The sequence below is a fragment of the Erinaceus europaeus genome, chromosome 1, assembly GCF_950295315.1.
Source record: "Erinaceus europaeus chromosome 1, mEriEur2.1, whole genome shotgun sequence".
In the NCBI taxonomy this organism is placed as follows: Eukaryota; Metazoa; Chordata; class Mammalia; order Eulipotyphla; family Erinaceidae; genus Erinaceus; species Erinaceus europaeus.
The window spans coordinates 130,835,199-130,861,998 of record NC_080162.1 but is presented as its reverse complement, the minus strand read 5'-3'; the positions used below and the strand labels follow the sequence as shown (position 1 = coordinate 130,861,998).

Sequence of the window (26,800 nt, the reverse complement as noted above, 5' to 3'; positions counted from 1 at the left end):
TTTAACAGGCTACCACATGTAACAGACAACTCCCTATTTTTAAATTTTTTTAAAGATTTTATTTATTAAGGAGAAAGAAGGAGAGAGAAAGAACCAGCTATCACTCTGGCACATGTGCTGCTGGGGATCAAACTCAGAACCTCATGCTTGAGAGTCCAAAGCCTTATCATAGAGCCACCTCCCAGACCACTCACTATTCATTTTTTAAGTATCTTTATTTATTTATTATTGGATAGAAACAGAGAAACAGAGGGGAGAGGGAGACATAGAGGGAGAGAGACAGAGATAATGAATGCAGCCCTGCTTCACCACTCAGGAAGCTTTCCCCCTGCAGGTAGGGACCAGGGCCTTGAATGTGCAACCTTGCACACTATAATATGTTCACTTAACCAGGTGCACCACTGTCTGGCCTTTATTCATTAAATGGTTTCTACTGCAAGAAGAAGGAGAAAAAGAAAGAAGGAGGAGGAGAAGAAGAAGGAGGAAGTACACCAGATTATGCACACAAAGTACAAAATGAAAGGACCCAGCAAGAATCCCGGTTCAAGCCCCAACTTCCCACCTGCAGGGGGGTTACTTCACACAAGCCATAAAGCAGGTCTGCAGGTGGCTTTCTGTCCCCCTGTGTCTTCCCCCTCTCTCTCAATTTCTCTCTGTCCTGCCCAACAACAACAATGGAAGAAAGATAGCTGCCAGGAGCAGTGGATTCATAATGCAGACACTGAGCTTCAGCAATAATCCTGGAGGCCAAAAAAAAAAAAAAAAGGTGGAGAAGGAGAAGTTAAACCAAGACAGTTGATGCTGATAGTAACATTTTCAAATATAACAATATTAAGAACACGAAGTGGAAAAAAAATGTATGTTTTTCACAATGGTTAATATAAATGATACAAAAAGAAGTGGACAGGAGTCCACGGTAGCTCAGCGGGTTAAGCACACGTGGCGTAAAGCACAAGAACCAGCATAAGGATCCCAGTTCGAGCCCCTGGCTTCCCACCTGTGGGGGGGGGTCGCTAGACAAGTGGTGAAGCAGGTCTGCAGGTATCTATCTTTCTCTCCCCCTCTCTGTCTTTCCCTCCTCTCTCCACTTCTCTCTGTCCTAACAACAATGACATCAATAACAACAATAACTACAACAACAATAAAAAAACAAGGGCAACAAAAAGGAAAATAAATAAATAAATATAAACAAATTAAAAAACAAAAATAAATAAATAACCTTAAAGAAAAAATATGCATTCGGAGAAACAGCCTATGGAAAGTGAGGACAGAAAGAGGAAATGTTTTCAGCCATTTAAAAAGTGAAAACAAGAACAAGATAGCAGAGTTGCAGAAGTCATGTATATTTTTGCAGGTATCTGCATGTACCACTAATAACTATGCAGAAACTACTTCCTAACTGCGTGGGTCAACAGCACAAACTCTCACTCTGTAACTTGCTTAGAGTGTGACTAGTAATACTGGCTGGGAGAAAGAGCTCATGATCAAATATATGACTAGAGGGATTTCTATAAGATTCTACTTCGTGTTGTTCCTTAGAACAAACATCAAGGACTTTCCCCATTAAGCCAGTTTCCTAAAATAAGTGTCATATGAAATCAATCAGTGGCTTTACCCTTCCTGTATTCATTTATTCTGATTTAAACTGTCTCCTCTTTAGATGGGGTGGCTCTACAAAAAGCAGAATACCAGATGGTCATTGCTGGGGTTCACTGAGTTTATATCCTAGCAGGAAGTCAGATGATTGCTTTTCAAGGTTCTTATAATGCACTGAGTATTTTATTTCACCTCAGGGAATTCTGATGCTGTCAATAATTCTGGGGGGGGGGTAGTCATGGTTCATCCATTTTTTCCCCTATATGTCATGATCCCATATAAACATGTGAATGCTTTGCAGGTACGAAGATTTTTTTTTTCTTTCTTCCTACATGTGTTGAAATGGATATGCCTGTCTCTAAATAAGTAAGTGTCTCTTTATTCATTATTAATGAATGAAAATGAATTCTGTCATTTATTTTATTTTATTCTACTTTACTTTTTGCCTCCATGGTTATCGCTGGAGTTCAAGGCCAGCACTAGGAATCCACTGCTCTCTTGGACAATTTTTTTTTCTAATTTATTGGCTAGGACAGAGAGAAATTGAGAGTGCAGGGTGAGGTAGAGAGGGAAAGAGAAAGACAGACACCAACAGACTTGCTTCACCACTCATGTTGTGTCTGCTTTGCAGATGGGGAGCCAGGATGGGAACCCGGATAGGCATATGCAGTGCTTGTGATAAAACTTGAAACATTATGCATGCAAGTTTTGTGTAATACCACTAAGTCACCTCCAAGGTCATGAAAGTAGGTAGATTTAAAAAAAATCATGGGGTCTGGGTGTTGCACATCTTTAAGTGCACATGTCACCATGCTCAAGGACCTGGGTTTGAGCCCCTGCTCCCCACCTGCAGGGAGTAAGCTTCAAGAGTGGTGAAGCAAATACTGCAATTGTCTCTCTGTCTCTCCCTCTCTACACTTCCTGCCTCTCTCAATTCCTCTGTCCTATCCAAAAAATAAAAATAAAAAAACAGCCTCCAGGAGCACTAAATTTGTTATGTAAGCATCAACAATAACCCTGGCAGAAATAATAAATAAGTATAACAGTGAAGGAACCAAAAGCTTGGACAACAGATTGGAGCAACAAAAATCACTAAGCTATTATATACAGGATAAGAAGGAATAAATAAAATTTGAATGGTTTGAGTGGAGATAGACAACTAAAAAATATCAACTAGGGAAATGATGCAAAATTGAATATTAAATATATGGCTAATTGTAAGTTGCAGTAGCAGAGTGTATGGCAATTAGTTTATAAGAATAACAAAACACTACTAATGCAGGTTACTTTGCAAATTAGCAAACCTAATTTGCGTGGCTAAAAACTGACAAAACTAAATTTCATAGCTTATGGTCCAGGACCCTAGTTACATTCATTCCCTAGTATTCTTAGTTACAAATATCTGGTAATTTGGTTACTGCTTAAGTATTACATATTAAGTCATTATATATCAAATTATATAGTCCTCACAGAATGCAACAGTTAGACATTTCTTTATTATCCATTTGCCAATACTAAGACCTGAAAATTAAATGTCTAGGTAAGTGTGCTATTGTTTAGCAGAGTTTGAGTTATCAAGCAAATGCAGAATAGCTTCCATTAGCAGAGACCACTCTTCCTGTACTTTTTTCATTTTTATTTTATTTTTTCTCCACTATATAGGAGACTTAAGTCAAGTCTCAGTGTCAACAGACATTTCAAATGTTCTATACATATGTGTCTACATGTACAATAGCTATGCTTGACCTTATTTTAAAGTTTAATGTATTTATAATAATTTTTTTTCTAAATGTTAGATTTCAGTACATTCTCTTATGCTAGGAATTACACACATATGATTGGTTTGTAACATTAGAGTATCATTCATGGCTGCTATTGCTGCTCTTGCACTAGCCTTTTTATTCCTTTTATTTCAGAGAGAGAGAGATAGCACATCACTACTTTACCAACCATGGAGCTATGCCCAACACAATGGTGCTCCTATATACTGCTCAGGCTTTGCCCGTGACAAGAGGTATGCTCTACCAGGTGATATAACTCCTGTTCTCATACATGTCATTTACTATTAACTCACTTAATCTAATAGTCACAGTTTTAAGATAGATAAAAATATATTTCAAATTCAACATAAAAATACATTATGTGCCCCACCTGCAGGGGAGTCACTTCACAAGCAGTAAAGCAGTTCTGCAGGTGTCTATCTTTCTCTCCCTCTCTCTGTCTTTCCCTCCTCTATCCATTTCTCTCTGTCCTATCCAACAACAACAATAATAACTACAACAATAAAAAAACAAGGGCAACAAAAGGGAATAAATAAATAACTATTTTATAAAAAATACATTATGTGGCTGAGAAAGCTGTGGTACATATGCACAATGGGATACTATTGCCTATTAAAAATGCTGAATTCATGCCTGGGAACCTCACTTCCCCAGAGCCTCACCCCTCTAGGGAAAGAGAGAGATAGGCTGGGAGTATGAATCGACCTGCCAATGCCCATGTTCAGTGGGGAAGCAATTACAGAAGCCAGACCTTCCACTTTCTGCACCCTATAATGACCCTGGATCCATACTCCCAGAGGATTAAAGAATAGGAAAGCTATCAAGGGAGGGGATGGGATGCAGTGTTCTGGTAGTGGGAATTGTGTGGAGTTGTACCCCTCTTATCCTATGGTTTTGTCACCATTTCCCTTTTTAAAATAAAAATTAAAAAACAAATTGGTGAATTCACCTTCTTCACCTCACCTTGGATGAAGCTAGTGAGATAAGTCAAAAAGAGAAGAATGAATATGGGATGATCTCACTCATAGAAGTTGAAAAATAAGATCAGAAGGGAAAACACAAAGTAGAAGTTGAACTGGAGGTGGTGTATTGCACCAAAGTAAAGGACTCTGGGGGGGTGGGGGGTGGGAGGAAGGATTCAAGTCCTGGAACATGATGGCAGAGGAGGACCTAGTGGAGGTAGAACTGTTATGTAGAAAAATGAGTGATCCCAGAGGTGGCTCAGTGGATAAAGCATTGAATCCTCAAGTATGAGGTCCAATCCCTGGCAGCAGATGTACCAGAATGATGTCTGGTTCTTCCTATCTATCTCCTCCTATCTTTCTCATTAATGAAAATAAAATAAAACACTGGTAGTCATATATCACACCATGATCTCTGATGCCCTAAAAAAAAAACTGGATAAATGTAATGAACACTCATTTACCTGTATGTAACTTATGTTTATTGTTTTAAATAAAATTTAGATTCTTTACACTGAAAAAAAGAGAGAAAACTGAGAAATGTTACGCATATACAAACTAGTATTTTTTTAATTTTTTCTTTTAGTATTTATTTATTTATTCCCTTTTGTTGCCCTTGTTGTTTTATTGTTGTTGTTACTGATGTCGTTGTTGTTGGATAGGACAGAGAAAAATGGAAAGAAGACGGGAAGACAGAAAGGGAGAGAGAAAGATAGACACCTACAGACCTGCTTCACCACTTGTGAAGCGACTCCCCTGCAGGTGGGGAGCCAGGGTCCTTCCTTGAGCTTTGCACCACGTGCTCTTAACCCACTACACTACTGTCTGACTCCCCAAACTAGTATTTAACTGTCCACTGTAAACCATTAATCCCCCAATAAAGAAATTTTTTAAAAATACACTCTGGTACTATCTGGCAGGAAGGCAAATCAGATCATAGGTCCTACACACTTAGAGATAAATCGCATGCCCTTTGTTCCATCATGTCAGATGTAAGTCAAACAGTTAACAGGGACATTTTCATCATTTATCACACAAATAGGCATTTCAGAACAATACTAGAATGCATAAAAGGGTTACTGAGTGTTGGCCAGATTGTTGAGGTACAGTCTGTATTTCCCCGGGGGGCGGAAATAAAGAAGCAGCAGCAGGCAAAGTGGGTATTTGTAATGTTTTCCCTTGTGGTTTGACACCACTGGGGGTCTTGCTGGTCTTCTCTGAGATTATAATATGACCCCATTAGTAACTGATTCTTGCTTAACTAGCTTTAGATTAAAAAACACACACAAAAATGCTTTCCTCATTACAATCAAATCAAGCAGTCACATAAAGAGACTGGATGCCTTTATGTGAAATAATAGGCTAATGGAAGCAAGATGCTATTCTGAATATTCCTGCTCAGATAATAATGGCAAGTATGGTACAGAAATACAACTTCTATGCAAGATCTTCCATGAAATTCTTGATTTTTGTGAAAGGTATAAATACATTTTACATACACTTTTACTAACTTCTCCTGAGTGTATATATCAAAATGATATTCTGAATATAGTAAAACAATATGAATGTGACACTTCTTAAACTATGAATATTATATACATTATACCTCCTTTGCCAATTGTTCTTAACTATCAAGGCATGCTGGGGACAACACTGGACCTGGAGAACAACTCTGAAGCCACATTAAACCATTATTGGCATAAGCCTCCTAAAAGTGCCTATCAAGGGAGGATGTGCAGAAAACACATACATGCAGATATTTTCATTGCAGGCTAAGAACATAGAAAATTAAGTTTCACATTTTACAGAATATTGTGTAGCCTACCATAAGCAGTTTGCTGCCTTTTTAAAAATACTAGCAGATGGTGTTGAAAAAAAATCTATTCCAACTGGGAACAAACACCAAAAAATCTTGCACTGTACCATCTAGTAGTTTGATGTGATATTCATTTTTTTCTTAATTAAACTATCATTGTTCAGATGCATCAAAAGAAGTCTCTAAAAGCCAGGTTTCATCAAGGAGCAACTCCATGTAAACTCCAGGGAAGGCAATGAGCAGATCATTATAAGGTTATCAACCCCCTACGAAGTTATAAATTAAAGAATCAGTATGCTATCAAGTGGCAGGAAAAAAAAAACAGCATGAGAGAAACCATGGAATACAAGACTATCTTTTATTTTCAAATTTAATGACAACCCTACAATATTCAAACCCATTATATCTCTATTGTTTAAGTTTTAACCAAAACAAATTAATGAGAAATAAGTTGACCTTTAGAAAACTAAATCACATCCTTTATGAAGTGGGGTTATCATTAGCCATTGATTACTAGCAGCATGTGAGAATTGCTTCTAATGTAAGAAAACTATCACTTCTTTAAAAGTAACCTTCCTCTATATATTTTCTATGTTTGATACATCCTCTATGAAATCGTTTTTTAAAGCATCTTCCCTCCCCAAGAATACTTTCATTCAAGAGAAAAATAAGATTTTCCTTATCAACATGCCTAATATGCTCTACACGTTCTGTCATGCAATTTCCATACATTATTGTCATTATCTGATTATATTATGAACAGGTCCATAAAACAGGGTTCTTCAATTTTTTTAAAAATCATCTTGTGACTCTCAGCACATGAATTACGAGCACATGGCAGAAATTTAGTACATTTAGATGAGCAATGTATTCACTAATATTATTGTTAAAGGGAACTAAAAATGCACTTAGCATTTACCATAGCATTCATTGACTGCCATTTTTGAGAGATGAATAGTTGTAATTATAAGTGAAACTTTAAGTATAAGCCTTGAGGGACATCAAACTGATGAGGAAGGAAGGTACGTATTTAAAAAAAAAAAAGGAAGGAAGGAAGGAAGAAAGAAAGAAAGATAAAAGCAACAACAAAATAGAAGTGTTGGTGTTAGGTTTAGACTTGACTTGAATATAGGAATAATTGATATTAATCAATTGGTTTTATTAAGATAACTTGTGCTTAGGGTAAGTGGGAAGACGGAAGTATTATAGTGACTTAGTATATATCTGGTACTTAGTATAAGCTATAATTTAAAAAATTTACCTTACTATGATTTGGTATTTCTGTCTATAATTCACATCATTTTAACTAAACAAAGTCTACAAAGTAAAGTACTATTGCTCAAAGACTTAGTCAATAATTGACAGCATCAGCATTTCCTTTTAGATTTTTCTGACTCCCCTGGCTTTTATCTGAATTGAGATGAAAAATCAAGACACTGGGACTTCTAAGAGGCATGGCTATGATGTAACAGCAGACAGCACAGGCTTTCCTCTAAAATAACAAAGATCAACATCTACTGAACTTAACAGACTTCATCAAATTACAGCTGAGACATCTGCAGAAGTGCTATCACCTCAGGTGAATGCTCACACATGGCAAAGGAAATATCTGACTAGAAGCTATCTAGTCTGTCCCCAAGTGAGGGTAGATATATAGAAAAGGTAAACTGTGGTAATTGTCAGCTAGACTATTAAGCTCCTTTGCTTCAAAAGCAGTAGCCTCCTTGCAGCAAACCTCTGAAATTTAGATGTAGGCTGAAATTCTACAGAGAAGCCATATATACACCCCACACAGAGTATAGAAAATAGCTCAAGGAAATAAAAAGAAACATAAACACATTCCTCAGCCCCTACCACCAAATACATCAGCAAAACAATATCAAGTAGTCACACAATAGCACAACCTGCTGCCCCAATAATAACCGGTACAATAAATACATAAAGAGCAGAGAAGCTGAAAAAACAAAGCCCAAAATAAGACAAATCATAAAGATAGAAATAAAACAGAATGGGGATTGGGCAGTAGCACAGAGGGTTAAACACACATGGCAAGAAGCACAAGGACCAGGATAAGGATCCTGATTCAAGCCTTCAGCTCCCCACCTGCAGGGGGGTTGCCTGACAAGCTGTGAAGCACGTCTGCAAGTGTCTATCCATCTCTCCCAGTCTGTCTTGCCCTCCACTCCCCTCTCCATTTCTCTCTGCCCTGCCCAACCATAACATCAATAACAATAATAATAACCACAACGATAAAACAACAAGCACAACAAAAGGGAAAATAAATAAATATTTAGGGAGTCGGGCGGTAGCACAACAGGTTAAGCGCACTTGGCCAGTTTAAGAATACCGTTTCGAGCCCCTGACTCCCCACCTGTAGGGGAGTCGCTTCACAGGTGGTGAAGCAGGTCTGCAGGTGTCTGTCTTTCTATCCTCCTCTCTGTCTTCCCCTCCTCTCTCCATTTCTCTCTGCCCTATCTAACAACAACAACATCAATAACAATGAAAAACAACAAGAGCAACAAAAGGGAAAATAAATATTTAAAAAAATAGAAAAATAAATAAATAAATGTTTATTTAAAATGAAACAGAAGGACTCCAGGAAATTATAGACATAAAGGAACAATCAGATAAAGAGTATAGAAAACTCATTATGAGAACTATCCAAGAATCTAAGCACAGTATGGAGAACCATATTCATGAGTTAAAAGAGTAGTCAGGCCTCTAGGGGGGAAAAAAAGAGAGAGAGGAGGAGGAGAAGAGGAGACATACAAATGTAGAGGTTATTGGTCTTTCACTAGATTTCTCTTTACAAACCCTAAACGCAAGTAAAGAATGGAAAGGTAATTTAAAGTATTAAAAGATAAGAACTGATAGCCACTGTTACTCTATACTTCAAAATCATCTTTCAAATATGAGAGAGAAATGAAGGTCTCAATCATATAAAATCTATTAAAGGAATTTGCCATCAACCTCACCTTACAAGAATTACTGAAAAAGAGTCCCACAAGAAAAGAAGCAGCGAAGGATTACACATTCAAGTGAGATGAACAGCAGTAAAATATAACTTTCAAATGTTAGTTAATGAAGACCAACTTTAAAAATACTTTTTAAGATATGATATGTTGTTTGTTATAGTTATGGTAACCAGAAAAAAAAAATGACCAGTAATCTACAGAAAGTACATGAAATCAGAGAGGAAATAATCATAGAAACCCAAATACAGGGGGTTCCCAGAAGATGGCGGACTGAGAAGGTGCTAGTGGCTTGAGCTCTGACCACATCTTCTGGAAACAGTAGGATTTTCCGCCTTTAGTAGGCCAGTCAATAAGGGGTCCTAGTGGTGACACCAAGGAGGTGACTATAACTTAATTTGGGTTAAAAATTAGAGTAGAAAAAAAGTGAAAATTTTTTTTCTTTCTTTTAAATTATTAAGCACACCTCCTCCCCTTCCTCCACCCCCCATAACCAGTTCCTGGGGACCAGCTCCTAGCAGGCTCCCCTGCTGAGCCTCTTTCTTTCTTTACCAAGATTCCTGTCCCACCAGGGAGTATCATTCATTCTAAGACTATACCCTTCTGAAACTTCTGGCCTTTTTTCTTTCTAAGTAGCCAACCCTCCCCCACCTCACCCCACATAGCTAATTAAATAACTAAAAATAAATAAATAAATAAAAACTCTTTCCTTTCACTGCTCTTTTGTGACTGTTCTTTTTTATCTTTTTCTTTTTTCTCTCTTTCTTTTTTTTTTCTTTTTCTCATTCTTGTCACCCTTTCTTCCATAATCCTACAGCTTCCAAAGCCACAGGTCCCATCCCCCACACCACCAAACAGTGTGATTTTTGGAATTCACTGATACACATTTGGGAATTATTTTGGGGAAGAATTCTGACTCAAAGTTGGACTCTCACTGCGAGTATCTCTGCTTAACTTCCCTTCCTCCTTTAGCCACCCCTAGAATATACAGTGGATAGTAGATTTGCATAGATGTCTATTTCAGCTATCCTTGTCTAGTCCTGAGGTTTTTTTATTTTTTTTTTCTCTTTCTTATTAATCAGCTGCCTCTGATCACAAGGTTTGAGGTAATCTGGGACAGGGTTTTTCTTTTTTTTTTTTTTACCGTGCTCTACTTTATTATTAATATTATATAAAGGCATATATCTTCCCCCCCCCCTTTAGGTTGATCAGAATTAACTCTTAGGGTATCTTTCATTGCTAGGGTAGTGGCATCTTATCTATTGTGGGAGGAACTTGTCTCATTACTCCTACCTCCTCTACAGACTCTCCCCTGCCTCCTCATCCTAGCTAATTAACAAAATTAAATTAAAATAAATTAAAAATAAAGTAATGAAAAAATTCCTTTCACTGCTCTTTAATTACAGCTCTTTTTCTTATCTTTTATCTTTTTCTTGTCTCTTCTTTTTTTTCTTTTTACCTTGTCATACACTTCTTCCTTCCTTCTTCTTTCCCTTTCTGAATTTGTGGATTATTTGGGGGAAGAAATCTGACTCAGAGTGGACTCTCTATGTGTGTATCTCTGCTCTACTTCCCTTTAACCTCTTGTTATCCCTAGAATATACAGTGGAGAGTAGAATCGCGTAACTGTCTATTCTTGCTATCCCTTCTTTCTTTTATCTTTCTTCCTCACTGGGATTTGGTTACTATTTTTTCACAAACTGGAGAAATTGGCTAACTGGTAGTGATTAAACTGCTTCAATACTTGCTTCAATTGCTACTGTAATTCCTGAGGTTGGTGAGTGCAATTGTCATAAAGGTATTTAGTACAGTGTTACTTGTACTCAAGACACAACAACTGAGGAACAACAGAGCATAAAAAAAAGGAAACACATAAATCAAAAAAATGGGTAGATCAAAAACAAATAAAACTGCTACTCCAATGAATGAAGACAAGAGTCCAGAAGAAACTACAAATCAGCCAGAAGTAACCATAGATAAGAAAAGTATGCAAGCAATAATAAACTTATTAATCACAGAAATGAAAACAACATTGGAGGAAAGGAATGGCAGTATTAGGGAAACAACAGTTGAGACCCCCAAGGAAAATACTGATTATCTTTAGGCAATTAGAGAACTGAAAGCTGAAATAGCTGTAATGAAGAAAGAAGCTGAGGCAAGGGAAAGCAGACTAACAGAAGCAGAAAACGGAATTAGTCAGACAGAGGATGAGTTAGAGAAAATGAAGAAAGAGGTGAAAGAGCTTAAAAAGAGATTGAGAGACACTGAAAACAACAACAGAGACATATGGGATGATCTCAAAAGAAGTAACATTCGTATAATTGGCCTGCCAGAGGAAGAAAGAGAGGAAGGGGAAGCAAACATTCTAGAGGAAATACAAGAAGAAAACTCCCCAGACCTGAATAACAGAAAGGACATTAAGATTCAAGAGGCCCAGAGAGTACCAAACAGAATCAACCCAGACCTGAAGACACCAAGACACATCCTAGTCACAATGAGAAGAAGTAAGGATAAAGAAAGGATCCTAAAGGCTGCAAGAGAGAAACAAAAAGTCACATACAAGGGAAAACCCATAAGATTATCTACAGAATTCTCCACTCAAACTCTAAAAGCGAGAAGAGAGTGGCAAGATATCTATCGAGCCCTGAATGAAAAAGGGTTTCAACCAAGGATAATATATCCTGCTAGACTGTCATTCAAACTAGATGGAGGGATCAAAACCTTCTTAGATAAACAACAGTTAAAGGAGGCAACCATCACCAAACTGGCCCTGAAAGAGGTTCTAAAAGACCTCTTATAAACAAGAACATCACTATAATACTTGCAATATATCAGAGCAAACAAAAAAAAAATTTTTAACAATGGCACTACAATACACTAAATCCATAATATTAATAAATGTCAATGGCCTAAACTCACCCATCAAAAGGCAAAGGGTGGGGGGATGGATCAGAAAACATAACCCAACCATACGCTGCTTGCGAGACCCCATCTGTCACAACAAGATAAACACAGACTTAAAGTGAAAGGATGGAAAACTATCATACAAGCTAACGGACCACAAAAAAAGGGCAGGAACAGCCATTCTCATCTCAGACACGATAGATTTTAAATTAAATAAAGTAATAAAAGATAGGCAAGGGCATTACATAATGATTAGAGGATCAATCAGCCAAGAAGATTAACAATTATTAACATCTATACACCCAATGAGGGACCATCTAAATACATTAAGCACGTACTGAAAGAATTTCAAAAATACATCAATAGTAATACAATAATAGTGGGAAACTTCAATACCCCAATCTCATACTTAGACAGATCAACAAAGCAGAGAACCAGTAAAGATACAAGAGAATTGAATGAAGAGATTGACAGACTAGACCTCATGGACATTTTCAGAGTCCTTCACCCCAAAAAACTGGAATGCACCTTAAGGATTAAATGGAAAAAGGAGGCTCTCTTCAATAAATGGTGCTGGGAAAACTGGGTTGTAACATGCAGAAGAATGAAATTGAACCACCTTATCTCACCAGAAACAAAAATCAACTCCAAATGGATCAAAGACCTAGATGTCAGACCAGAAACAATCAAATACTTAGAGGAAAACATTGGTAAAACACTTTCCCACCTATACCTCAAGGACATCTTTGATGAATCAAACCCAATTGCAAGAAAGACTAAAGCAGAAACAAACCAATGGGACTACATCAAATTGAAAAGCTTCTGTACATCCAAAGAAACTATTAAACAAACAAAGAGACCCCTCAAAGAATGGCAGAAGATGTTCACATGCCATACATCAGACAATAAACTAATCAACAAAATAGATAAAGAGCTCAGCAAACTTAGCACCAAAAAAGCAAATGACCCCATCCAAAAATGGGCAGAGGATATGAACAAAACATTCACTACAGAGGAGATCCAAAAGGCTAACAAACATATGAAAAACTGCTCTAGGTCACTGATTATCAGAGAAATGCAAATTAAGACAACACTAAGATACCACCTCACTCCTGTAAGAATGGCATACATCAAAAAGGACAGCAGCAACAAATGCTGGAGAGGTTGTGGGGACAGAGGAACCCTTTTACATTGCTGGTGGGAATGTAAATTGGTACAGCCTCTGTGGAGAGCAGTCTGGAAAACTCTCAGAAGGCTAGACATGGACCTTCCATATGATCCAGTAATTCCTCTCCTGGGGTTATACCCCAAGGACTCCATAACACCCAAAAAGAGGTGTGTACTCCTATGTTCATAGCAGCACAATTCATAATAGCTAAAACCTGGAAGCAACCCAGGTGCCCAACAACAGATGAGTGGCTGAGAAAGCTGTGGTATATATACACAATGGAATACTATGCAGCTATCAAGAACAATGAACCCACCTTCGCTGACCCATCTTGGACAGAGCTACAAGGAATTATGTTAAGTGAGCTAAATCAGAAAGATAAAGATGAGTATGGGATGATCCCACTCATCAACAGAATTTGACTAAGAAGATCTGAAAGGGAAACTAAAAGCAGGACCTGACCAAATTGTAAGTAGGGCACCAAAGTAAAAGCCCTGTGGTGAGGGGTAGACATGCAGCTTCCTGGGCCAGTGGGGGATGGGAGTGGATGGGAGGGATGGGTCACAGTCTTTTGGTGGTGGGAATGGTGTTTGTGTACACTCCTAGTAAAATGTAGTCATATAAATCACTAGTTAATTAATACGAAAGGGGGAAAATTAATTGTATGTCTCAAAGTTTTTCAAAACACAGACTGCATCTTTTTAATATATAGGCTGTGTAATTGATATGCAGACTCTCTCAAAAGCCTAGACCAAGTAGATCAGAAGCAACCAATAGCACAGCTATAGATAAGATACTGGGAACTGTATAGCAAACCCTAACAAAAGGACTTTTCAAAGTTAACCGAATTACCAAATAATGTGATGATAACATTAACTATCCATTGTCTTTCTGAACCCTAAGACAGCAGGAACCTCACATCTCCACTATAGAGCCCCTACTTCCCCCAGTCCTGGAACCCTTGGTTAGGGCCCACTTTCCTGTATGCCTCTCCCAATCCGTATCAAATAATATTGCATCTGCCTATCACAACCTAACCAACACAACGATTGCCACATCAACATGCTTCACTTCAGACTGTGTCCAGAGACTTCACGTGTGGAATGACAACCCTTCAGCTTCATTACTCGGGTGAGACCTTTCCTTTCATAGTATACTCTAATTCCATCTCAGGTGGTTCACTTTCTAGCAAAGTCCCAAAATCTAGATATACACCAGGTTCTGTGAGAGAGAACATATGTTCACACGTATCCATAAACTACTGTAAAATATATACCTGAAAGCAGAAGTACACTAGAGTTTGCAGTGAGTACCCCCCTAACACTTCCTCTCCACTATTCCAAGCTTTGGATCCATGATTGCTCAACTATTTGTTTGGCTTCGTATGTTAACTCTCTTTTCAGTCACCAGCTTCCAGATGTCATCAGGATGCCAGCCAGCCTTCCCTGGACTGAAGACCCCACCAATATGTCCTGGAGCTCAGCTTCCCCAGAGACCCATCCTACTAGGGAAAGAGAGAGGCAGACTGGGAGTATGGACCGACCAGTCAACGTCCATGTTCAGCGGAGAAGCAATTACAGAAGCCAGACCTTCTACCTTCTGCAACCCACAATGACCCTGGGTCCATGCTCCCAGAGGGATATAGAATGGGAAAGCTATCAGGGGAGGCAGTGGGATATGGAGATTGGGTGGTGGGAATTATGTGAAGTTGTACCCCTCCTACCCTATGGTTTTGTTAATTAATCCTTTCTTAAATAAAAAAAGGTAAAATAAATAAATAAATAAATAAATAAAAGAAACCCAAATACACAAAATGACAGAAGCAAATGGGAAGAAAATAAACAATTTCAAACAACCTCTAAACAAAATCCAGAATATATATATATATATATATATATATATATATATATATATATATATCTCAATAATCACCCTAAATATGAATGGACTAAATTCACCTCTCAAAAGACTCAGAGTGCCTAAATGGATTAAAGTGCAAACATCACCTACTGTAAGTCTTCAGGAAACACATATCCAAAGAAAAGCAAAGCAGAGGTTTATTATAAGAGGTTGAAGCAAGATATTTCAAGCCAATAATGCAGACAAATGGGCAGGAGCTATAACTAGGATCCACCTGCATATCAAATTTCAGGCTCAGGGTAAAAAAAAAACTAGTATAGCCACAGGCCCTTTGGAATATTACTAAAATATGCCTACTAGTTATCTACAAAAGGGAGACACACACACACCCCAGCCCCGCCAACTCTCCATCTGCACTACTCCAGCCTTTAGGTTCATGATTAGTCAACAACTTGTTTGGCTTTATATGTTAACTCCCTTTTCAGTCACCAGGTTCCGGATGCTAGCATGATGCCAAACAGACTTCCCTGGACAGACAACCCCACCAATGTGTCCTGGAGCTCCAATTCCCAAGAATCCTACCCCACTAGGGAAAGAGAGAGGCAAGCTGGGAGTATGGATCGACCTGTCCATACCCACGATCAGCAGGGAAGCAATTACAGAAGCCAGTTCTTCCTCCTTTGCATCCCACAATGACTTTGGGTCCATACTCCCAGAGGGTTGAAGAATAGGAAAGCTATCAAAAGAAGGGATGGGATATGGAGTTCTGGTGGTGGGTAATTGTGTGGAGTTGTACCCCTCTTATCCTATGGTTTTGTCAGTGTTTCCTTTTTATAAATAAATTAATTAATTTTAAAAAAATACAGATTTTCATGTAAAGCAAGTAAACAAGGAGAGGGAGGGACACTACATAATTATGAAAGGATCAGTCCAACATGAAGACATAACCATATAAATATATATCTTACAAATACAGGTGCACCCAAACATATAAACAAGTACTTACTGAACTCAAGAGAGACATTAACCGAAACACAATAACAGTAGTATATCTTAACATAGCACTCAAAGCAAGAGACAGATCCCCTGAACAAAGGAAAATCATCAGGGAAATAGTATTCTTAAATGAAACCACAGCTGAGATGCACCTAACAGATGTATTTATAGAACTTTATATCACCACAAACATGAATACACACTCTTGTTACATACGCATACATGTAATATTTATAAGTATTGACCATATATTCAGTCCGGAAAACAGCCTAAAAATACGTGAATACTAAAATCATGTGGTCCAAGAGATGGCACAGTGATAAGGCTTTGGACTCTCAAGCATGAGGTCCTGAGTTTGATCCCAGGCAGCAAATGTGCCAGAGTTATGTCTGGTTCTTTCTCTCTCCTATCTTTCTCATTAATAAATAAATAAAATCTAAAAAAAAAAAAAGAAAGAAAAATAAAATCATAAAAAGCACCTTATCAGATCATGATGGTATGAAGTTAAAAATCAACTACAAAAAGAAAAAAAAAAAAAGAAGAAACTCCTCCAAGGTATAGAGATTAAACAACATGCTTCTAAATAACAGATGGGTCATTGAAGAAATAAAAAAATAAATTAAGAATTCCCTCAATATCAGTGAAAATGAAGAAACCAATTATCATATCCTATGGGATGCAGCAGAAACAGTCCTGAGAGGAAAGTTCATAACAATACAGGCCCAAAATAATAAAGAGGAAAAATCACTAATAAAGCATCTAAAAATCAACTGAATCAACTATCAATGGAGCAACAAAGAGACTCAAAAGTCAGCAGGAGACAGGACATACTTAAAAGTAGAGAAGAGATCGATGCAATAGAAAGCAAAAGAACATCTGGAAGATTAATGAAACCAAAAGTTAGTTATTTGAAAGAATAAATCAAATAGATAAATCACTAGCTACACTCACTTGAGAAAAAGAGAGGAAGCTATAGTTTAAAAAAAGCACTCAGAAATGAGAGGTGGAGATGGAGATATATAAAGATATAAAGTCAACCCATATCTGTGACTCTGGCAGAACTACTGTAGTTTTCAATGGAACGACTGGGTAGTGCCAACAATATGGAATTATACCCCTATTATTTCATAATTTTTAAAATCAACATTAAATAATTAATTTAAAAAAGAAATAAAAACAAGACACCTACAGCAAAGAACACTTTTAATATTCAGGTAGTGCTAGGATTGCTTCATTGAGGCTAAGTGCTCCACTATTTTTCACTTTTTAGGATGTCTTTAACCATCTATGATAAAGAGAGAGAAGGAGAGATAGAGATAGAAATAGAGAGAGAGAGAGAGAGAGAATTACTGAGGACCTTATACTTGAGATTTCAATGCTTTATCTATTGATCCACATTCTTGGTTGCAAATTTCATCATTCTAAGTAACTTAAGTTATTTTTACTTATAATTTTAAATTACTATATCTATTTTATAATAAAATAATATTGATGATGAGTATATATTAAGCTATATATCAAAGTGTTAACAGGATAGATTTTGGAATCAGAGCAAGTAATTAAAGTCTGGCATCTTCATCATGCCCAGATACTCATCGGTAACAGTCTGATTACACTTTATATATTTTTATGATTTGTAATCCTGTGAGTGGAATCTACAATACCATTCTGTTCTGTTGGTATTTAACTTTTGAAATATTTTTTATCTCTATGTTTTCACCATTTCAGACTGAATATTTAAGATAGACATAGAGAGGCAGGGAGAGAGGGGAAAGAGAATGATGTAGGGAGAGAAGGGAAAGAGAGGGAAGAAAGGGAGGAGGCATGTGGGGGAGGTGAGAAACCACAATACATTTTTCCTCTAATGGGACAGGAACCAGACTCAAACATGCATCCCAGACATGGGAAAGCACTGCTCAAGGAGTTCTTTTTCCATCCTCAAATATGTTTGTATAAAAGTATCTTAAGAGGGCAGAAACCATCTTTTCTATCAGTATGAGGAACAAGTTTGCTTATAGACTACAGAAATCAAGGGTCTTCTAGTGCACAGACCAGGTTTGCCCATGATAATTCAATTTCACTAAGCTCATTAATACACCCTACAACATCAGCTACTATGTGTGCAGATATCTCACACATCTTGTATCATCCTATGAGATTTGGGGACTTGGAGGAGTAACAAATGCTGAATCTCTGGCTTCCTATTTTCCCATAGGGAAAAGCAAACAAAGAAAGAAACAAACAAACAAAAAACACCCCATACCTCCTTTGTTGTTGACCCCATTTTCTTCTGCCCTCTATCACCATTCAAAAAACTGGAGCATTGAGATTGCTAACTTGCAAGTTGAGTGCAATTCTTAGTAGCTTTAGAATTCTTGACATAAATTGAGTAAACTTCTCACCACATGCAAGTGCTCAAATGAACTGTAGCTAATAGTAATCCTAAGTATAGGAACTTCAGTAGCAGAATATTATTAGTAACAGTAGCAAAAATATAAGCAACATAGAAATCACTCAATGTATGGCAGATATATAACCACTGTTTGATATGAGGTCTGATTAAATTCTCCCATCAAATAGAATATACAGGGTTTTGCTTTGCTTTCACTGGTTAAATTAAATGAGTTTCAGAGAGTTATCATTTGCCTAGAGACACTCATGTAGAAATGTCAATGCCAGGTTAAGAAGCAAGCTGTGTTCATTTTATTGTTGCGTAAATGTGCGTCTTACATATTTGTTTTCTTTGCTATTGGACTTGAATATTCAGGTTTTCAAAAATAACATTATGGGAAATAAACATGGACAAAAATCTTCACCAAACAAGTTGAGAGGGCCAAAAGACATACAAGAAAGTGTTCAAAGTCACTGCTTATCAAAGAAATGCATATAAAAACAACAAACAATTAGATAGCACTTCACACCTGTGAAGATGCTATACATCAAAAAGGACAGAAATAACAAGTTCTGGGGAAGAAATAGGAAGAAGAAACACTTCTAGGCTGCTTGTGGTAATAGAAATTGAATAAAATCCTAAGGAAAAACAACCTGGAGATACTTGAAAATATTCAAAGTGTTCCTACCCTGATGAACAGCAATGCCTTTCTAGAGATCTGTCCAGAGAGACTCATGTGCATTTATGTTAATAGCACCATTTGTAACAGCCTAAACATGGAAGTAACCCAAATACCCAAGTGCAGATGAATGGTTGAGAAAATGGTGGTAGATTTACAATGAAACATGATTTAACTATTAAAATTTCATAATTTTAATCATTTCCACTGCCTCATCATGGATGGAACTTGAAGGAATCATGTTTGGTGATATCAAAAAGGGGATGCATACTGGATGTTCTTACTTATAGGTGGAACTTAAGGAAAAAAGTGTGAAGGGCAAAAAAACAGGGTTAAACTTGGCCTGAACATGGTCTTCTGCAACAAGAAAAAGGGAATGGGGAAGATGAGATGGGCAGGTGGCAATGGCTGAGAGGGCAAGGGGGATCCAAGGCACAATGGTGCCAGAGGACCTAAGTTACAGGTGGAATTAGTGTGCAGACTCCTATCACAACAGAGTGAGAAGTGTGTTCCCATTGTTTCTCTAGTAATACATCATTCAATAAAATACAAAGTAATAAACACCATGCATTACAGATGCACAAAGCCAGACTTATGCATGTATGCAATTGTGGCCAAAATTTTTGAGGAGCTATAAGCAATTTCCATGAGCAGCTGAACATTCCTACATGCTGTGCTGGAGGAATTACATAAGCATATATCAAAAGAGAAATGAGGTAGAACTCATTTGTCTTTTGTCTATTAGAAAAGAAAGCCCGGAGAGAAAACAAAATCACATGCTAAAATCTGCGGTCAAGAGTCAACTGCAAATTCATGTAGTTGAACATGTTCTATCTTCCAGTCTCTGTATTTTGCATCTTTGCCCATATTCATTTGCGCTTTCACTCAAGACCAATAATATTTACCAGAATCTATACTAAATTATAAAGAATTGTAAAATTTACAAATTTCAGTGCTTATATCTAAGCCAGAAGACTGCAATCAATTCATAAACTTAAGTCAATATTTCAAAACAAGAAATAACTTTGATTAAATTTCTCAACAGCATAAATGCTATCTATTCTGTAATACAAACATGAAAATGTAGATTTTTGTCTTAAAATTTTATATTAGTATGAAGATACATTTTACTCTCTCAATTCACAAGAAATGTCTCTCCACAAACATTTCCTTAAATATGTCATGTGGAAAATGTCATATATACATACGGACACATTACACCATGTATACAAACTACACCTGTCTGCAGACAGATATGTATACAAATAGAGACAGACATATATGTACACACACAGATTTTCATATTTTAGAATTCATACAATGAACAAGTGTCAGAAGCCACATGAGGATATATATATATATATATATATATATATATATATGTATATGCCTTATAAAATGTGCCCATATGTCAAAAATATTCAGTCATAAAAGTAAGAATGAAATTTTCTTTACCTCTACAGATGGGAACAGGAAAATCCCAGGAAGCTGTATTAACTGAATTGGCGATACAGGTGAGTTGGGGATGGCCATCCAGGATATATCCAGTTACACAGCTGTAGCGGATTTTGTCTCCAACATCAAACCTTGTACCATACAATATACCTTTGGGTGGAACTCCTGGATTCCCACAAGAACTACTCTGCAATTCTGTAGAGAAGGGAAAATGGAGAGTTTTCAGCTATCTTAATATTTATTAGCATTTGGGAATAAATACTTATATCTGAATATGGATAGATGAATCTTTTAGTTTTAAGAAAGGACATCAAAAAATAAGACATGTGTTCAATACATACATAATGGACATGTATGGGACAGGATTTAAATATTATAACATAGGCAATTACAAGTCATTCTCTATGCCAATACAATTACTTGATTTCCTCTTTGTAGTCACTTTTTTTATCAAACTAATGCAATACTGCATTGCACTGCAGTTGAAGTTTCATACCTCTTTTAAAAATAAAAGCAGAAAGAAAAACACTAAGCAGAATTTGGACTGGAGTTACTGTATTGCACCAAAGTAAAAGATTCAGGGGTTGAGGGGTAAGATTCGTGTCCTGCAATGTGATGGCAGAGGAGGACCAAGTGGGGGGGGGGGTTGAATTGTTATGTGGAAAACTGAGAAATGCCATGCAAGTACAAACTATCATATTTTACTGTTGACTGTAGACCATTAATCCCCCAATAAAGAAATTAAAAAAAAAAGAATTTCATACTTCTCTGTGTAGTGTGACACATTATACCCACAACTGAAGTTGCAACAATCCTCAACCATTGTTATGTTGAAAGGCTCTGTGCTCATGTTGTGTTTGATGAACTCAGTTGTGCTTGAGAGTCAAAAAGTTCGTTTTCATTTAACTCTAATGTTCCCTTGCCTTATTTTTTTCAGATCCCATATATATGACTGTTATTATCCAGTATTTGTTAGTCCCCATCTGAATCACTTTGCATTATTTTTTAGACTCCCCAGATACAATGGATATCAATCAGTATTTTTTATTCTTTATTTTCCACCTGATTTTTTTTTCACCACCAGGATTATTGCTGGGACTTGGTGCCAGCACATCAATCTGTTCTTTGTGAAGTGTCTCCCTCCAGGTGGGGAGCTGGGGGTTGAACAGAGGTAATATTTGTGCTCAGCCAGTCATACCACTGCCTGGTCCCTTATTTCTTAGCACAATTCTCAACAATTCCATACATGTTATAGCAAAAGGTAAACTGCTATCTTCTCTCACAGCTCATTAATACAACATTGTTTTTAGAAATCACAGCTTCTCAGTTTACTTTTCTGCCACAGAGTATTTGGATTGTTTCCAGATCTCGACTGTTGTAAATAGCACTGAAGGGACATATGTGCACACATCTTTTCAGTTAAGAGATTATGTGGATAGAACTTGAAGAAATAATATTGAGATAAGTTCCAAAAAAAAAAAAAAAAAAAGAATGGGTACCAGATGATCTCATACATAGGTGGAATTTAAGAAATAAAGACTGGAAGAGACAAAAGAAGAAGGGGAAGAACAACAACAAAACAAAGCAAAACTAGAACTGAGTATACTATATTTCAACAAAGCAAAAGTTTTTTTGGCGAAAGCTTTGAGGCTCTGGTACACAATGGCAGAATGGACTCAAGTTTGGGGTGTTTTGCATATACCTATGAAAGGGAGGTAAGAAACCCCACCTCTCCAGAGCCCTACTCACTAGGGAAAAATAGAAACAGGCTAGAGGTATGGATCAACCTGCCAGCATTCATGTCCAGTAGAGAAGAAATTACAGAAGCCAGACCTTCCACCTTATGCACCCCATAAAGATCTTTGGTCCATATTCCCAGAGGGATAAAGATTAGGAAAGCTTCCAATGGAGGGGATGGGATATGGAACTCTGGTGGTGGAAATTGTATTATCTTAACAACCTGTTAACCATTATTAAATGACTAATAAAAAGTTAAAAAAGAAATTGTACCCAAATCTCAACAACTATACTATTTACCTTAAATCACTCACCCTCCAAACAAACATACTTGTAATAATATCTTCATATTTTCTTCAATAAATACCTAGGAGTGAAACTTGCTGGACTATATAATGCAGTTATGTTGATTTGCAGACTGTTTTCCATAAAAGCTGAATCAAGTTACATATACCAACAATGTACATCATAAGGCTTCCTTTTTCTCTATATCCTGTCTGTTTCTTGTTCTGACTCTCTCATCTTGTAAGACAAATTTGAAAATAATCAGATAGAAAAGTGGTTCATCAGTAAATCATGTGCCTTGTATGAGTGAGGTGCTAGGTTTGATCCTTTGAACTGCATATAGAAAAATAAAGAAATAAAAATCAGTGGTGAATTTGAAATAAGGTTAAATGAGTAGCTAGGATGTATGCTTTGCAAACTTAAGGCCTTAAGTTCAATCGTTGTCACTGCATATGGTCAGAACAATGTTCTTTCTCTCTCTCTCTCTCTCTCTTTGTGTGTGTGTGTGTGTGTGTGTGTGTGTCCTATCCCTCTTTCTCTCTCTCTGCTGTGACACACAATGAATAAATACATACATACATACATACACCTTGGGGTCACACAGTGGTACACATATACTGCATAAGTATTCAAGCTCCTGGTCCCCAGCTATAGAGAAAAACTTCATGAGCAGTGGAGCAGAGCTGCAAGTGTCTTTCTTTCTGCCTCCCTCTTTTTCTTCCACTTCATTGCTTTATATCTATACCATAAATGAGAAAAGCAAATAAAATAAACAAACAAGCAAATAACTTCCAGGAGTGGTGGAGTCATCCAACAGGCACTGAGCTCAAGCCTCCTCCCCCCCAAAAAAAAAATGTCTTAAAGGAAAAAAAAGGGGGGGAGAAGGGAAATGATACTCTCAGTAGAGCTCACATAGTATTATGCTGTAAAAACTGGGTTCAGTTCCCTGCAGGGGACAAGGGGAAGCCTTAGCAACAATAAAGCAAGGTTTCAGGTGTCTCTCTCTCACTCTCTATCTCTGCCTTTCCCCTCAAGTTTTCCCTGTTAGGGAAAGGGAGGAGAGGGGAGGAGAAGGGGATGGGAGGGGAGTGGAGGGGAGGGGAGAGAATGGTAGGGGATGGGAGAAAATGGGAGGGGAGAGGAGGAGGAGGTGAGGGGAGAGGATAGGGAGTGAATGGGAAGGCAGAGGATGGGTAGGAGGAGGGGAGGAGAGGGAGTGGAGGAGAGGTAAGGGGAGAGAAGGGGAGAGAAGGGGAGGGGAGGGGTGAAGGGAAGAGGGGAAGGGAGTGGAGGGGGAGGAAGAGAGGAGGGAGAGGAGAAAAGGAGGAAGAGGAGAAAAATGGCCACCAAGAGCAGTAAAGCAGTAACCCTGGTAGAAAGAAAGAGAAAGAAGGAGGAAAGAGAGGAAGAGAAAGAGAGGGTGTGTGTGTGTGTGGGGTGGGGTTGGGTAAAAGAACAAAAATATAAATAAAGTGAGGTCATTTAAAATAAACAAAAAATAGGGGGCCAGAGAGTGGTGCACCCTGCAAAGTGCACACATTATCATGTGCAAGGACAAGAGTTGAGTTTCCTCCCCTGACCCACCTGCTAGGGGCATGCTTCAGAACCCAATGTGTCCTAGAACCCCACCTCCCAGGAGCCCTATCCCACTAGAAAGGTAGAGACAGACTAGGAGTATAGATCAACCTGTCAACACCCATGTGTAACAGAGATGCAGTTACAGAAGCCAGACCTCTGACCTTCTGTGCCCCTTAGAGATCTTTGATCCAGACTCCCAGAGGAATAAAGAACAGGGAAGCTTCCAATGAAGGGGATGGGATATGCCACTCTGGTGGTGGGAACTGTATGGGATTGTACCCCTCTTATCCCAAAATCTTGCCAATAATCACTGTCAATAATAATAATAATAAGTTGAAAAATAAGCACAAAGCAGAACTGGGACTAGGTTTGGTGTATTGCACCAAAATAAAAGACTCTGGGGTAGGAAGAGGGTTCAGGTCCTGGATCATGATCTCAGAGGATCTAGAGGGCATTGAATTGTTATGTGGAAAACTGAGAAATGTTACACATGTACAAACTACTGTACATTAAAGGACCCCCCCATAAAGAAAAATAAAGTGAAGAACTTCACTAGTATTAATTATATATCAGTGGTTTCCATAAATATCAAATATTTTCTGTACATTACATTATTTATTGATGCATCATCAACTAATAATTATAAAATATGTTAATATCATTAACCATGATTAATGATGTCTAATGTTTCATTTCACTATTTCTTTTCTTTTCCTCCGCGTTTATCACTGGGACTAGGTGCCTGCACTATGAATCCACTGCTCCTGGAGGCCATTTTTCCCATCTTGTTGTCCTTGTCATTGTTGTTACTACTTTTGGATAGGATAGAGATAAATTGAGAGAGGTGGGGAAGACAGACGGGGCGGGGGGGGAAGAAAGACAGACACCTTCAGACAGTTTTCACCACTTGCGAAGCCAGGGCTCAAAATGGGTCCTTATGCTGGTCCTTGCAGCATAAGGTGTGCTTAACCCACTGCACTACTGCCCGGCCCCCTCACTTCACTATTTCTTTTTCTTTTTTTTTTCACTTCACTATTTCTTTAAGGAATGTTCTAGAGGTTAACTTTCAGTTAAATTTAAAGCACATTTACTGTCTATGAATTTTTATCAGTTCTTTAAACATTATTTTGTAAATTAATAATTAAAAAATAAGTTGAATTAACTTAATACACAAGATAATTACTGTTAGGATAATGAGGGTAGTTTTGATAAAATGAGTAAAAATTCGATGACTTGACCAAAGTCATAACAAAGAACATATTTTTAATGAAACTACCACTTGTGTTCTTAGAATCAATTCATTCCTTTCTCTTTTTTCCCCTAAAATATAATTAAGGTCAGGACTTCAATTGTCATCAAGTTGTGTCTAAGGGGAAAAGTTTCCACACAATTTGAAAAAGTAGGTAGAGCAACAAAGGGAAAGAGAGGAGAAAACTCTGGTTCTTATACTTAGATTTAAATTTTAACTTTGATTTAAATGAACAAATAAATATTACCAGAACTAGGGGGAAATCTTGGAGTGATTAAGTAAAATGTCTTTCATGTCTGAGGTACCAAGGGCCCCGGATTCAATTCCCAGAGCGCCCCCTGGAGCTTGGAAGTGGAATGGCAGGAGGTGCGTGTTGCTGCAACTAGCTGAGCACACATAAAACAATGCCTAAGGACTTGGGTTCAAGCCCCAGGTCCCCAGCTGTAAGTGGAAGTTTCAGGAGTGGTGAAACAGTGCTGCAGGTGTCTCTTTCACTCTCTCTCCACGCCCATTCCCTCTTAATTCACTTTTATCTAAAAATAAATGATTTTTTTTAAAGATGACAAAAATTAACCAGTGGATTATTGCCAGAACAAATGTATTAAGTCACACACACACACACACACAATTTTGAAATATATCTATAATTCCCTTATGGCTGTTATTTCTAAATCCATGGAGAGATTTAGGCTGCTTCAAAATTACACTCAATGAGGGAAATTCAAAAATACATCTGATGACCTGGGAGGTAATGCAATGAATAAGGATAAAATCCTTAAGCATAAGGTCCCTCGGGTCAGTTCCTGGCACTGCCATATGCTACAGCAATGTCTGGTTCTCTCTCTCAAAAGTTAATTAATTAATTAGTTAATTAAATATAAATTAGTTTTGACTGGATAAAAAGTGATTGAGGATTCACTCAATGACACACTACTCAGACATGAAGAAAAAAAAATGGCAGTGTCTTTCATGACAAAATGGATGGAACTGTGAGAATACTAACTCAGACATGAAAATGAAAAAGGACTATTGGGTTATATAGACATACTAAAACACAATTTCAAAAAAAATAATAATAGCAAGACAAATTCACAGATTGTGGAAGTTAGGGCAGGCTAAGTCAGGGTGGTAGTTAGTGGGGTCTCTTCAGTGTAATGACACTGAAGCTTTGGCAGGAGGTGTGGTAAGTTAAATGTTATACTCATAGAAATTTGTTGGATGATGTTCTACTTTGCCATGTGAATGGCCCCGGTTTGAACCTGCCCTCCTGCCTCCCTCCCACATGGAAGGAAACTCTTGTACACATCAGAGCTTTAGTTCCATAAAGTTCTCCTGGTCCAGGGCGTTAAAAGTCCATGGTCTCTACCCTT

General features: G+C 37.6%; 1 protein-coding gene across 1 annotated transcript in view; it reads right to left on the bottom strand.

The window, feature by feature from the left end:
- Window positions 1–26,800, bottom strand: part of CSMD3 (CUB and Sushi multiple domains 3) — a 1,712,448-nt gene that overhangs the window by 1,369,269 nt on the left and 316,379 nt on the right. Inside the window, exon 4 of the mRNA XM_060195764.1 lies at window positions 20,582–20,776. Coding sequence (XP_060051747.1) covers window positions 20,582–20,776 — 195 coding nt within the window. The remainder of the gene's footprint in view (window positions 1–20,581; window positions 20,777–26,800) is intronic.